The sequence below is a fragment of the Brienomyrus brachyistius genome, chromosome 13, assembly GCF_023856365.1.
Source record: "Brienomyrus brachyistius isolate T26 chromosome 13, BBRACH_0.4, whole genome shotgun sequence".
Taxonomy (NCBI): domain Eukaryota; kingdom Metazoa; phylum Chordata; class Actinopteri; order Osteoglossiformes; family Mormyridae; genus Brienomyrus; species Brienomyrus brachyistius.
In genome coordinates, this window is record NC_064545.1 from 7,062,050 (window position 1) to 7,077,168 (window position 15,119).

The 15,119-nt window shown below is 45.3% G+C and overlaps 1 protein-coding gene and 1 long non-coding RNA gene across 5 annotated transcripts in view; one reads left to right on the forward strand and one right to left on the reverse strand.

Annotated features, from left to right (window-relative positions):
* The window catches only part of abcc8 (ATP-binding cassette, sub-family C (CFTR/MRP), member 8), a 43,801-nt gene that overhangs the window by 27,968 nt on the left and 714 nt on the right, over window positions 1-15,119 (forward strand). For 3 of the 4 annotated variants that reach the window (XM_048973451.1, XM_048973452.1, XM_048973453.1), the window contains exons 21-39: window positions 145-229; window positions 836-916; window positions 1,551-1,688; window positions 1,855-1,980; window positions 2,276-2,372; window positions 3,812-4,062; window positions 6,042-6,208; window positions 7,219-7,288; window positions 8,158-8,315; window positions 8,636-8,728; window positions 9,038-9,140; window positions 10,392-10,505; window positions 11,020-11,140; window positions 11,240-11,370; window positions 11,789-11,867; window positions 12,117-12,225; window positions 12,739-12,842; window positions 13,445-13,578; window positions 14,988-15,050. In XM_048973451.1, the coding sequence (XP_048829408.1) occupies window positions 145-229; window positions 836-916; window positions 1,551-1,688; window positions 1,855-1,980; window positions 2,276-2,372; window positions 3,812-4,062; window positions 6,042-6,208; window positions 7,219-7,288; window positions 8,158-8,315; window positions 8,636-8,728; window positions 9,038-9,140; window positions 10,392-10,505; window positions 11,020-11,140; window positions 11,240-11,370; window positions 11,789-11,867; window positions 12,117-12,225; window positions 12,739-12,842; window positions 13,445-13,578; window positions 14,988-15,050 (2,224 nt within the window). Of the gene's footprint in view, window positions 1-144; window positions 230-835; window positions 917-1,550; window positions 1,689-1,854; window positions 1,981-2,275; window positions 2,373-3,811; window positions 4,063-6,041; window positions 6,209-7,218; window positions 7,289-8,157; window positions 8,316-8,635; window positions 8,729-9,037; window positions 9,141-10,391; window positions 10,506-11,019; window positions 11,141-11,239; window positions 11,371-11,788; window positions 11,868-12,116; window positions 12,226-12,738; window positions 12,843-13,444; window positions 13,579-14,987; window positions 15,051-15,119 lie in introns of those variants that run through there. The other variant, XR_007382053.1, reaches the window with a different exon arrangement.
* On the reverse strand, window positions 218-8,718 carry LOC125706727 (uncharacterized). The gene is made up of 4 exons (XR_007382066.1): window positions 8,644-8,718; window positions 8,145-8,329; window positions 3,904-4,053; window positions 218-994 (listed from the first exon to the last, which is right to left on the reverse strand). It is a non-coding gene; the product is annotated as an uncharacterized LOC125706727 (long non-coding RNA).

The following is a 15,119-nucleotide window of genomic DNA, read 5'->3' on the forward strand; positions in this document are numbered from 1 at the left end:
TTGGTGTTTGTCTCAGTACTGTCAAGGCTTCCAGTTAAAATTCCTTGAAGTATAAGTGTAATCTTCACCCCATAACTCCTGAGCCCTATTTTCCTGCACTCTGTGGAAATTCTCCATTGTCATTATCGTGTGCGTGTTCCCCAGGTACAAAACTGTCATCGATGCCTGTTCTCTGCAGCCTGATATAGACATACTACCACAGGGGGACCAGACAGAGATTGGAGAACGGGTCAGTTTTCATTCAGCGACAAGCCATCCAATTCCATATGCGTACGCTCACTCATGTGTACACGCTCATAATCCCACTGCAAACACTGCGAACGTCACAAGATAAGTGGAAAGTCAAAGTAAACTGCTTAAACGTTTACAAATATATAAAGATGCCTTCACAATACCCTCCATTATGTGGATTATTTATTTGTCTGTCAGACTATCCTGTGTAGCTGCTGCCTGTATCTGTTCATAATATGTGGAACTATCTAACGATTAGGTAACATCATTAAAAAAGAATAAATTCAGCACCAACCCAGTGTGAGAGATGGGGGTGAGGGCAGGACATGGCCTCGGGGCAGCCCTTTGACATCATGTGAAGGTGGATGATTAACAAACCATTACCCAATGGTGTCATCCTCATGTCCATGTATAGACACATTTCTAATCATGTTAGAGCATTTTTTTTCATTCATCAAAAGCTGATATCAAACAACGGGCGATGACAGTGAAGACTCGCCCTCATTCACGCTGTCATCCTTCCACCCCATTTAAAGCAGCAACACTGGTGCAACCGGTGATGTTTGAGCTGGTTTGTCGCTCAGTCTCTCCTTCTGTCCATCAGGGGATCATTCTCTCTGGAGGGCAGCGTCAGCGCATCAGCGTAGCCCGAGCGATCTACCAGCAGACGAACGTCGTTTTCCTGGTGAGTGGAGGCCTCTCGTTGCATCTCCATCGTCGTCCTCCAGGTTTCTTCACATTCGCCGTGTCGACCAAACAGAGGCTACCGGGAAATGAATAGCGCCGTTAACTCAAACTCTTTTATTTTTTTTCAGCCTCTCTGGCTTTCTGCTTAGTGACTGACACACGTTGGAGTCAGTAGTGTCTCTGTTCCTCTGGCTATGCTCTTCGATTTCCAGCAGATGCCAATGTCACAACAGAGGTGAAGATTTCAGGTCCGGAAAGTACAAATCCAGACCAGGATTTTGTTTCAACCAACCATTTGGGCATAAAGAGTCATAAGTCATAGAGTACTCAACTGGTAGGTTGAAACAAAATCCTGGACTGGATTTATACTTTCTGGACCTGAAATCTCCACCTCTGTGTCACAACAGTGGGAGGCATTATTGATTAGATGGTGCTGGGCACTTGATCCTCTAAACAGGGAAATTAACTGTGTTGTTTAACTGGTCCATATGCCAGAATACACAGTATTGGATTCCATTTGTCTACCTAATCCTTGCTCAGCTTTACTGATCATACAGATTTCATCCTGGACATGAAGGAGTTCCCTAGAACATGATCTCACCTCCCACCTCACACCTCCTCCCACCTATTAGGATGACCCTTTCTCAGCCCTGGATATCCACCTGAGTGACCACCTGATGCAGGAGGGAATCCTCAAACTTTTGAGAGAGGAGAAGAGGACAGTGGTTTTAGTCACCCACAAGCTGCAGTACCTCCCTCACGCCGACTGGGTGAGTGATGCACGTTTCCTCAGCCCGTCAGCTTCCCCTCAGCACCAGCAAGGTCGGGATGTCTGTGTCGGCTGGGGCAGCCACGCCCACGTTTGGCAAAAAGGGTTTCGATTGACTGGAGAGGGAATCCTTTCTATAGTGATGCTTTCGCACATTTCTGCTCCAGATAATCGCCATGAAGGATGGTACCATTCAGACAGAGGGGACACTGAAAGACATCCAGAACTCTGAGCCTGAGCTGTTTGAGCAGTGGAAAACCCTAATGCATCGGCAGGACCAGGAGTTTGAGAAGGTGAAACAGCTTCCTCTGAACAGAGAGGAAGTCCACTCCAACGCCAGTTCAACCACAAATTCACCTACTGCAAATGCAGCCTAAACAAACAGATAAAGGACTTCATCGTTCTTCAAGCTCTGAAATAACTATTCAGTCATGCCAAGTTACAGACACCTGCAAACGATCATATGCACCAAACCTTCGTGTAGAAGGGTTTGTGTGATGTCACCTTATCTTCATGTTTTTAGAAGACTCCATTTTGTGTGTGAATTCCCCTTTCCTCTCTTCTCAAAGCATTGTGCTGTGGTCTCAGGAGACAGTGACTGAGAGTTTGACGGCACTGGAGAGAAAGAACTTACGGAGAGCCATGTACTCCAGAGAGGCAATGAGAACAGAAGATGGAGATGAAGGTAAGAAGATAACCAACATGTATTTGATGGACATATGGAGACATATGCTTTACATTTACTTCAGAATGGATTACTTAAAATCTATCTGTCCATACAACTGAAAATCTCCACTCAAAACAAGTTCTAGTTTTACAGCAACAATATACTTTTTTCATAATTAAATTCTACCAGATGTTTGATAGAACTTTTTACTTATTACTTTTACGTAGGTCTAGTCCTAGTTGTGTCTGGTCTCATGTACGTGTTGGTCTGTTGTTGTCTTTGAATGTTGTCTTGGAATCTTTGATGTCTTTAGCTCCAGGACGTGTTATTTAACATGTGCTGCCCTTTCTGTCTTGGTGGCAAGTCTGTGTGGACACTTGGGGGGGCTCTCCAGCAACCGCTGTCGCTCTTAGTGCTGATGCAGGTGCGACAGAGACGCGCGGCGCTCTGAATGCCTTTGGTTGTGAAGCTCTCTGCTTTTGCTTGAGCTCCATCCCTTCTGCTGTTGACGTCATCGTCATGCTGCTCCCTTCTCCCTGATTCCCACACACACTTCCACTGCATGATGTCATGGCGTGATTTGTGGCTATGATCTGTGTTGCAGTGTCTTCTCGCTATTTGGATTCAGTACCCCCCCCCCCCCCCCCAACAAACATTCTTATAAACTGTACATGTGAGGGATTAAAAATGTAGGAAGAACCTGGCTTGACTATCTGTCTCCCACGTAAATTCCTGGGTGTCCAAAGTGACAACATCAACACCATAATGCAATATTCATAATGCAATATCTCACACTCGCATTGAACGGCTTTCCTTAAATAGAGACAATCGGCATGATCGGGGGGCCTTAGTATAAACCTCAGATTAGCAGTACTAGAACGCTAAAAGCTGTCTGTGACAAAGGAAGCATAGTAAAGATAACAGTGACCGAGATTCTTACAACATCAGTATGAAAGCCTGACCTGCACCTTAATATCTGTGCCTCCAGAATCTAGCACCTGTGAGCTCTGACACCATTTAAAGCTTACAGGTGTTGCAGGTGCTAAACACACCCCCCATGACTCAGTAAAAGATTAAACAGTTGGCGTTAATCATCTCCCTCCAGGAGTGCTGTATCTTCTAAATATTCCCTTTATACAGTCTGCAATCATCGTACTTTCACAGAGGCAGCCCAGGCCTCGTCATTTAATTATATTTCCGCTTCCTTGTGTAATTTGAGATGACCTACGGTAGTTTGAAATGCTTTTCATTAGCGATTTATTTTCTGGCTGCAATTTAGAATAAAAATTGAAAACTGAACAAAACAGACATGGTGTTGTTAAGCTGAGATATCTTAATAAATGTTTAGCCTTTCAGGTAATCGGTAGGGTTGTTGTATGATGCATTTTGTTTACATTTTTCTACTTAGAGTAGAAAACTTTCACTTATGGTTGTTTGTGCGCCCTGCTGCCCCCCAGAGGAGGAGATCAGCGAGAGCGACGAGGAGGACATCCTGTCCCAGGTGCTGCGTCACAGGGCGGCCATTCCCTGGAGGGCGTGCGGCACCTACCTGACCTCGGCCGGCCTGCTGCTGCTGCTGCTGCTGCTCCTCTCCCAGCTGGTCAAGCACTCGCTGATGGTGGCCATTGACTACTGGCTGGCTCACTGGACCTCCCACGTCATCACTGCCAAGATCGAGGCTGTCGGGCACAACTGCACTCTGGGCGGGGTGAGGCGGGGTGGATGAGGCAGAGGTCACTAGATATTACACTGAAGTTAAATCTATGTGGGGTGCTTTTGCGGGTTAATGCCCATGACTGACAGGTCATCAGTTCAAATCCCTTGGCTGGCAACCATCTGGCTTTAGATCAAGGCCCCAGTTGCTACAGTAACACCTGATGTTGACTGACCCTGAATTCTGACCCCAGAAATATGCTCTCACTTATATTTACAGTCCTGTGCAAATGACTTTGGCAGTCAAAGAAAAAGTTCAAAGCTATTTATCTGGGTAGTAAATGTATTCCTGCTCAGAAATCAGACACGATCTAGAATTAGAACGTAGACAAATTAAGAATAAACAATAAAAAAAATAAGAGTTTCTTGTGTTCTACAAAAAAGTTAAAGATGTTTTGTTGGATGGCTAGAAGAACACTGCTTCCTTTATTAAATTTCACCACCAGCTCTTTTAATTAGTTGCATTTGTCAGTGAGGTTTCGATTAGCCAGAGAAGATGTTCTGGTAGTCAAATACTGGGGTGACATTAGCAGAGGTTTGGAAATGGGTAAGCTGACACACTTCAACAGACATAAAACAGATTTATACCAACATGAAGATCATTTAGACATTTTCTTTAACTGACTAAGACTTTTGCACAGTTCTGCATGTCTGTGTGTCTCATGGAGAGCAAGACGGGATACGTCTAAATTCTACGATATAAACCGTGAAATATCTTGAATGTTATACAGTATGACCGCAAGCCGGATTGTGTCAGGAGGAGGACAGGTGGTATGGGGTCGCCTGGATCCTATTAATAGAAATTCTCGCAGCTGCCTGGCTCCAGCAAAATGCCAGGTCCCATTTCAGCAAGTCATCTGTCAGCTGATGCATTGAGCTGCAGATGCGACAGGGGCTCTGGGAACGCGGGGGACAGTCAACCGGCCACATTTGTCACACTCACTGTCCCTCTTTGGGAGATAGCTCATTGATACCAGCCAGATAGGGCCTTCAAAGGCACAGTCATGCAGTCATTAGTTGGGGCTAGAAGGGCAAAGCACGGAACACCAAAGGACAGTCACCTTTCTGTCACCAGGCGGTCGCTAATATGTAAAAGAAATGTGTGCTCCTCAGTCTCTCCCGTGTTTCTGTCCGCAAATACAGCCACTGCTATCAACAAACCCGGGTCCAAACGAAAGCTGTGCTTTCGTCTGACTTGGGGGGGGGGGGGGAGGTCATGTCTACTTTAGCCTGCCTAGTTTATTTTAAGCCCCCTGAGAACAAAAGTGCAGACCTTCAGGAGATAAAATACGTCCCTTTTCCTTGAGTAACTTTTTGCCATTTAAAGATTGCAATAATGATTTTAGCCGCACGGCACATTTTATGAGCAGGTCCGGTCCAAATTCCTTATCTGCCGAAGTCCATTTGCCTCCGCCAGAGGGGGCCGGTGACAGTGATGTTCTGTAGACTCCGGGATATTTTTCCAGACTTAGAAAATCACAATATTGATTTTCAGTCAGTCTCATGAATGCAAATGTTGTTTATAAAATGACATCAGTATTCCGCTCTATAAAAATGACTAAATGTCTAAATAGGAGTCCTGGTGAAAAACAACGGAATGATTTACTAGCTTAGCTCTGAGCCGAGTGTGACAGCTGGCCGTTTGTGTAGCGGAGTTGCGCTGCCAAATGCCACCTTGACGGCAGCGTAATTCGCAAGGGGGGCTTTTTAGTGTTTTAATGTGTGTTTTCGGGCCTTGTTTGCACAGCCTTTCCTGGGAGGCTACCAGCTGTCTGTTCAGAGGCCACCAGTGCTGTCTCGTTGCCAGGGCAACTTAACAACCTAGAGGGAGTTAAGAATTTAAACATGGCAAGCTATATCTGCTGTCCATTTCAGCCCTCAATAAAAAGGAAGAATGACACATGGAGACACGAGGGGTATGATTGTTTGCGGCTGCCCAGTCTCCCCTCTGAGCCTTGTCTCCGCTCCGCTCAGGGCTGTGCCTTCAGCCACTCCTCGTACCTGCTGGTCTTCAGCGTCCTGTGCTGCCTGGGGATAGGCCTGTGTCTGGTCACCTCCGTGGCCGTGGAGTGGACTGGCCTGCGTGTCGCCAAGGAGCAGCACCACAAACTACTGAGCCAAATTATCCTGGCGCCCATGAGGTCAGTGCTGCCGGATCTGCACCCCCGCCCCCGATAGTCCGCTGTCTTATCGCGCTATGCACGATATGCCTCGTTCCCGGTACATTTATCTTTATATATCCCCCATCCTTTTAAATGGCTTCAACCATTTTCTCATTGTAACCGTTTCAACAGGATTTTCAGTAATGCTTTACATTAACTGCACCTTCATAATGCTTTTATATTGCATTCATAGAACATTCAGTACACCTTCATAATGCATTCATTAAGTATTCATAAATCAACTCTTCTAAAACCAACGAGTATATTTTATCATAACAAAAGGCTGCATATTTCATTATGATATTATTTCCTCTAGAACAGTCAATGTTAGTTCATCTTATTAGCTGATTCCTGTGAACTTTATCTCCCAGCACAGTCAAATGAATAATAACTGAAGAGCAAGAATTTCCCTCTGAGATCAATAAAGTTAATCTAATCTAATCTAAAACACAAGATCTAAAATAGCAGTAATATTATAACCAAAAGGCCGAAAATCTGACGTTGAATCTGACTCGATTGAGCTGCTCTGCCAGTGGATGCCTTTCATGTCCTCCGGAACTGTAGGATAGTCCCTGTTTTTAAGCTCCTCCCACTTCTCTCCCTAGACCATAACTACAGTATTAAATATAACATTTCCTTTGTCAACTATCTAGTCACGCCCGGAATATGAGGAGCTGTGACGTTCACAGGGAATTCCCTCCTTACGTACATTTCCTGACACGCTACTTTAACACATCCAGTAGGCATCTTCTAGGATTTGTGAGTGTGTATGTTTTGGGGGGGACACATATGCAGCATCTGTTCATCAGGGTAATGGGGCAGGCAGAGCCCTTAACTAGTCAGTTATGCCCCAGTGACAGCAGGTAGACAGAGCAATCAGAGTGACAGGTTATTTTCTGCCTGTAAGTCGTACTCACGGGGAACCGGGTTCCAAGGCAACATTTGCTGCCCACACAGCTCCCACTGTTACCCTGTTGTGTTACTCTCAGGCTTTTCGAGACGACTCCTCTGGGAAGCATTCTGAACAGATTCTCTGCCGATACCAACACGATCGACCAGGTACGCTTATGGCACAGGTACAGCCCCATTAATCATTTAGCAAACCAGGTCATTTGCACAGGTGAAGTAAGGCAACGTGACGGCCATGCAGGTAAACAGCTCCACAAAGGCCAAGAAGATGAAAAATCCCAGGTTTGACTACAGCCTCTACCCAGGTTACAATGGACGTTACGTCCCAATAAACCTATCGTAAGGTAAAAATATCATAAGACGAAATGCATTGTAATACAGTTCACCTAACCCAACAAACATCACAGCCTAACCTAAGTTAAACATGCTTAGAACACTTACGTTAGCCTGTAGTTGGGCAAATTCAGTAACACAAAGCCTACTGTATAATACAATGTTGAGAATCTTATGTCATTTATTGAATAATGTGCTGAAAGTGGAAAACATTTAGCCATCGTAAAGTCGAAATATCGTGACTCGGACCATCGTAATGCGGAGAGCCTCTGTACTTTTATGATGTCCTTGCATAATAAGTGTGCAGTATACCTCAGTTAATTAAGCATCCCTGTTTTGAAATTAAGAAGTTCAGAGGATGGAAATGCTGGACATTCAAAGCTCTTTAATTATGATCAGAGGTGGATATTTCAGGTCCAGAAAGTACAGATCCAGACCAAGATTTTGTTTCAACCAACCAGTTGAGCATAAAGAGTCACAGTCACAGAGTACTCTGCTGGTTGGTTGAAACGAAATCTATGTCTGGATTTTTACTTTCTGAACCAGAAATGTCTGCCTCTGATTATGATTGCATGCATGTGCAGAGACTCCTCCAGAAATAACAGTTATAACTGGATGCCTGGTGTAGTTAATGCGGCCAGCTAACCCTAAGCCTAACCCCACACATACCCACCGCTGGGTTTCAGCACATCCCTGCCACCCTGGAGTGCCTGAGCCGCTCCACCCTGCTGTGCGTCTCCGCCCTGGGCGTCATCTCCTACGTCACGCCCGTCTTCCTCATCGCCTTCGTCCCCCTGGCCATCGCCTGCTACTTCATCCAGAAGTATTTCCGGGTGGCCTCCAGGTGACCCTCGTGTTCTATCGACGAGAACCGAAAATGCCATTAAAAATAGCACCAGCGCTAACAACTATAGCTTTACAATCAATGATTAGGTAGATTAGAGCAAGCCTGCACTGCTTCACAGCATTGTTTTATACATGGTTAGTCTATAATATTTATAATGCTGTTTTATGTTAGGGTGTCTTCTGTGTACTATTGGGAGCCCATTAGCCTTCTGTAGCTGAATCTCCTGCTAGCATAAGCAGCCTTATGCACGGGCCTGATCATGCTGCCAATGCCCCCACTCACCCCCATGCCCACCCCGCTTCCTCCCTCACTGGCAGGGACCTACAGCAGCTCGATGACACCACACAGCTGCCGCTGCTCTCTCACTTCTCCGAGACGGTCGAGGGCTTGACTACCATCCGTGCCTTTGGGTAGGTCGCGCTATGCCTGGTGCTCGCTGCCCCTTGGAGAAAAGGGGATCCATGGAGACGCCGAACAAAAATAACACGTCACCTACTGAAGGAAATAGGTTCCGTTTCCAAGGAACGGTTTCTCTCAGAACTGAAGCCGTTTTCCTTCTAGCAAGTGGCGTTTAGACACTGATATTTGTTAGATGAGAATTGCTGAAATCTGAAGGATAAACAATGGTGTCACTCTTCTTTAATTGTTTGACTCTTTTTAAACTCTGACTTTTTCAACCACATAATTTTTGTTCTCCGCCGGCGTCGTTTTCGCTGCAGGTATGAAGCCAGGTTCAGGCAGAGGCTGCAAGAGTATGTAGATGCCAATAACATCTCATCACTCTTCCTCACCGCTGCCAACCGCTGGCTGGAGGTCCGAATGGTAATTACCCACAAATCCTAATGAACATAATTATACTGAATTCATTCATTGTGGATACTAAGTAAGACTAGTAAGTGTGACAGAAGAGTCCAGAAACTCTATCTCACTCTTTCTTAGTTCTTCAGTCCTGCTTCTAGCAAACTGATACGAACTGTCCTAGCAGTGCACTTCACACCTGCACTTAACGTTTGCTATTCCTTTTGAAGGTCACTTGATGTCATCCTATGATTCACGATAAGTTACTGCTCATCTCTGGCATTAGAAAGTCGTTTCCGCCCTTTACCTGGCTGGTTTTTGGTCGTTCCCAGTGTCTGCTGCTTCATCTTATTCTTGTGTACCACAGTCTTAAAATTTTTGAACCTGGAAGCAACCTGCTGCTCAGCGTGGCCTTCTGCCAACAGAACCGGGATTAAACCAGGATTGTGTGTGTGTGTGTGTGTGAGTGTGTGTACACACAATCAGTGCCCACTTGATTAGATAATTAGATACAGTATAACACAGGACACACTTCTGCCTGTAGAACCACATCCAGGGTTGACATGTTCTGCTGTGCTTGAGGCCTTCCTGTTTCTTTTAACAAGTCTGGCCATTCTGCCATTCTCCCCCAGCCTTACTCATTAACATGGTGTTTCCCTGCCAGTGTCTTGCTTAATTTATTGTTCTATTCTCTGTAAACTCCCGGCAGTGCGTCTGTTTCTAAGGTGCTGGAGATGCTTCAGACCACGTTTAAAATCTCTTAGATCAGGCATGTTGGCCATTCTAATGTTTAGCCAAACAGTAAGTGAACCTCTTGATGCCCCTCTTTGTCGCGCAGATATTGAGTTGCAGCCACATGATTAGCTGTGTGGGGAGCAGGGTGTTTATGTGAATGAGCCGGCATACCTAATAAAGTGGCCACTGAGTGTTTATCTGTATTTATCTGTAATACCTGTAAACCAGGGGGGGTAAAAAAAATGCTGAGTTCAGCTTCTAATAGGGTGAGCAGATAATCCTTATCAGGGGGGACAGTTTGAGCTACTTCAGGTTTTACAAACCACTTTAAAACCGAAAGCCCCTTGTGATTGGCTAAATAATTCAGTTCTTCCAGGTGCTTTAATTGAAATGGTAGTTTACAAATCCTGCCCCAGCTCAAAGTATCTGCCTGACATGGATTATCTGGTCGCCCTAAGTCTTCTACAACGAGAACTAGGAATTAAAACAAGCAGGGTGAAGATGTGTCATCTCCAGTGTTTGCACATGGTGTTTTAACAGGAGTATATTGGCGCCTGTGTGGTTTTCATTGCGGCAGTGGCATCCATAACCAACTCTCTGTACAGCCAGCTGTCCACCGGGCTGGTGGGACTGGGCCTGACCTACGCGCTGATGGTGAGAGCAGACCAGCCATACTTAACGTTACATCTAATGCTGTGTCACATTACTTCAGTTAGCACTTCTGTAACTCAGTGTTTCTCAGTCCGGTCCCTGGGGACCCCCCAGATGGTCCAGGTTTTTGCTCTTGCCCGACTCCCTGGGAGCCAAGGTGGGAGCAAAAATGTGGAGCCCATGAGGACTGGTTTGAGAAACACTGCTGTAACTGACTTGTTAGTTCAGAAATGTACATTTCACTATGTTTTCCCTGCTGGATATATGCTGAAATAAATACCTATGAAAATCAAGGCACACTGCAGCCTATCTGCTCAGCACATTTTCAGAAATCACTACGCCCCCTGCTGGTAGAAAGAAGCTTGTAAAGGATGAATGGAGGAGTTGAGCATAATCCAGTCAAGCCACAATGTTACTAGTCAATGAGGCTTTTTCAACGAAAACTTTAAAAGATGCACTTTATCTGTAATAATGCAACTATTAAAAAGCAACAAACAGGACCCCTGCATCTTGCTAGGTGTCGAACTACTTGAACTGGATGGTGAGAAACCTGGCGGACATGGAGGTGCAGCTGGGCTCCGTGACGAGGATCAGCGGGCTGCTGAAGACTGAGCCGGAGAACTATGAGGGCCTCATGTGTGAGTGTGTCCTCCGGGACAGCGTGGAGGGGTGGGGGTGCGGGTGGGGGCTGGCAGAGCGCATTGCGGACAGTGACCCCTCTCTCTGCGGGGAAACAGCCTCCACCCAGGTCCCGCCAGGCTGGCCGGAGCAGGGCGAGATCCAGATCCAGAACCTGAGTGTCCGCTACGACAGCACGCTGAAGCCCGTCCTGAAGAACGTCAATGCCCACATCAGCCCGGGGCAGAAGGTACTGCAGGGTGACACCGTGATACCGCCCCATATCTTAATGGCATGTATTTCTGGGGTATCTATGCCATGGATTTATGGCGTATCTATGTATTTATGGGGTATCTATGGCATGTATTTATCATGTATGTCTGCCATAGATTTCTGACGTATCTAAGGCACAGATTTATGCCGTATCTATGATATGTTCAATACATGGCATAGGTTTATAATATATCTATAGTACAGATTTCTGATCTATCTATGGCATGGATTTGAGGTATCTGTGGCATGTATCTAAAGCAAATGTTTAGCATGTATCTATATCATATCTATGGCATGTATTTGTGGTGTATACCGGCATCTGTATTCAGGGAGAGGGTTCCTGGGGGCATGCTCAGCGCTGACACGCAATCTCTCTCTCCCTCCCCCCTCTGCAGGTTGGAATATGTGGCAGGACGGGAAGTGGGAAGTCCTCCTTTTCCTTGGCATTCTTCCGCATGGTGGATGCATTTCAGGGTAAATGTGAATGTCTTCGTTAGTGCATAGGGCACGAAGGCTGAGCATGTGCTTACAGGCAGGTATATAGGTATCTTTTATATAGTTATATATCATAAACATTTATATAGTTATATATCATATTTACTATGATTATTTACATAGTGAGGGAACACTATTATACAGATAAATATGTTTATATACAGATAAATTGTGGATATTTTTCTTCTGTTTCTATGTATAGCATTTTATCCTTGTGTTTACTAACAGGGCAAATAATCATTGATGGGATCGATATTGCCAAGCTTCCGCTGCAAACCCTGCGATCGCGGTTCTCTATAATTCTCCAGGATCCCATCCTATTCAGTGGAACCATCAGGTAAGGAACCCCCCTCCCCCCATATAAAAGGGAATGGCCCTGCTCCACACTTATGGCCCCGTCCAAAGATATGGAACACTGAGAATGTCTCATAAAGTTTTCCTCTTGTCTGGTCCTGCCATATAAGGGCTTTTGGAAACAAACCTTTACCTTATTTCACAACATAGTCAGAACAAAAACAGTAATTATGCAGAGGTGTTTTTCAATAATAAAATCAATCGATGCAAATCGTTATTTAAATGAGCAGTAATCTTTCTTGCCATCGACAGTATAAGTACATAGGCACGTATGTTTTTAATATGGAAAATCTTCTCCAAATCATCTTTTCCTTATGTAAGCAGTTTACAGTGTCTTCCTGTAATTTTTCAAAGCATATTTGCTTGTAATTCTTCCCCCATGATAAAACATAATCTGGATTTCCTCTAGGCGAACTGCAAACAGAGCTCCTGGTCTCGTTTTTTCCGGAAGCTGTGTGAGTTTGCTGAGTTTTGCTTAGTTTTTGCTGGTACGCAGGTTCAACCTGGACCCAGAGAAGAAAGCCACGGACAGCATGCTATGGGAGGCACTGGAGATCGCCCAGCTCAAGCCCGTGGTGAAGTCACTGCCAGGGGGCCTTGGTAAGCCTCCACTCATCCCGCTCGTCTCTGAACTTGAGATGACCTCCGCCGGTCTCTAAAATAACAGTAGAAGAGCAGCCGGCAGTGCCATGAACAATTCATACTCTCGTTACTGCCAGACGAGACGTGGCTGCATTTAGAGAAGCCGGTTATCGAATCCACTGATGGACGAGTGGGAATATCTCCTGTAGGATGTTATTTCAAATGGTCCTTGCCCTTGCAGGGAAGGTCAAGCAAGGTTCATTTGTTTGTTTCTCCCAGCCACATTTACAGATTAATGCTTTTGCGGTTGCATAAATCGGAGTGACGCCGTTCACATCCCCCGCTGAACAGAACTTGCAGGAATCTGAGATTTCTTCCTGTTCTGCTAACAAAATGACGACCAGTGAATGTTGGCTAATGAGCCGGAAGAAACATTATGGCAACATTCCTAAAACAATAAATGAGGGATGTCTCCATAACATTCCTGAATATTCCCAGAATGCCCTGTGATATCCTGCCTGAGGGTTAGAACAAAGGCTGCTGGGAGTGAGATGGCCGCATGGTGCGTCCCGGTGAGGAGGGGGAAGCTTCAGCCACCAACCTGTGTGCCGTTTTGACAGATGCCCTAGTGACGGAGGGAGGGGAGAACTTCAGCCAGGGCCAGCGTCAACTCTTCTGCTTAGCTCGGGCCTTCGTCAGGAAGAGCAGTATCCTGATCATGGACGAGGCCACAGCCTCCATCGACATGGCAACGGTGAGCAGCCTCAGGACCACTAGGGTCATTGGGGACAGCGGCTGGGGGGTGCAGAGGTACCCGCTGTCATGACTAATTGCACATCAGGGACACCCCGTCATAATCACCAGGGATATCAGTGACCTTCCTCCCCAACACTGTCTTCATACAACACAAAAAAAAACATGAATGAATGAATGAACGCAGAGACGTTTGACGTGTAAACTATCATGGAATCCAAGAACAGTGGTTTTTATGCTAAAGAATTAATATGTTTCATACGCATTCAAACACCTAGGATTGGTCTACACACATATATGCAGTAAAATCCCGTTATACTGGACTCGCTTATAACGGAATATCGTCTATAACGGACGAAGTCCATTGGTCCCGGCCGTGCGCCTTTAAGAACATGCAGAAAAAGCATTGGATATAGCGGACTGGCATATTACGGAATTTCGGCTTATAACGGACAAACAATTTGGTCCCCAGGGCGGCATTTAGCTGTAGTTTTGTTAGACTATAACGGACATGCAGGCTCCGCCCACAAGGGGCTTGGCATGCCAGTGATATCCTGCGCAGATACGTAGTCGGGATTATTAATAGTTACTCATCTGCTCAGGTAAAGTTGGATTACTACATGTACAATATAATAATCTACACCACAAGTGTGTCTGCTTGGGTGTGGCATGAGTAAATGGTGTCCTGTAATTGTGTTCTGGGCATACAGCAACTCTGGATATAATGGACTTTGGATATAACGGACTGTTTTGCTAGGTGTCTTGAAGTTCATTATAATGGGATTTTACTGTATAATCAATATGCTGCATAAATTCATCTGGCTACTTATGCAGTATGGGATCAAAGGGGGGAGCTGAAGCCTTTCTTGGGCAGTGTAGGACACATGGCTAGGAGTACAGCCTGAATGGGATGCCAGTCATTTGTAGAATAGGCCCTCACACACTACAGGGAATTTAAAGACACCAGATCACCTAACTGCATGGAGTTCCTGGAAGAAACCTACTTCATGCAAACTCCATCTTCATAGAAGTTTTACATATGCAAAATGCACTGAGGGCAGACAGAAAGATGATTGAGAGATAACCAATCAGATTGTAGAGGAGGTGGGTCCAAGCAATTAGAGGAGATGGGATTAAGACATCTCATTGGTTGGTCCTGCCTCCTTTAATTGTTGGACCCACCTCTACAATTTGATTGATTGTGTCTCTGAACCAATCATTTTTCCTTCTGTCCTCAGTAAAAACTTCCACAAGCAACTTTCACACGCATAAAGCAGGCATGAGACTCCACTCTGGAGATGTGAGGCAACACTATTAACACTACAATATTTACTGTGCCACCCTTTGTGTATATTTGAGATTTATTTCAAGGCTGTATTATTACTGTTGTTTTTTTTATTATTTTATTAGGAGAGCATCCTACAAAAAGTCGTAATGACAGCGTTTGCAGATCGCACCGTGGTCATTATAGCTGTAAGTGTCACGTGAGTCTTCTGTTTAATCGTCTCTCATTTCCTAGTATGTGAGTAGTCGCAAATGCAG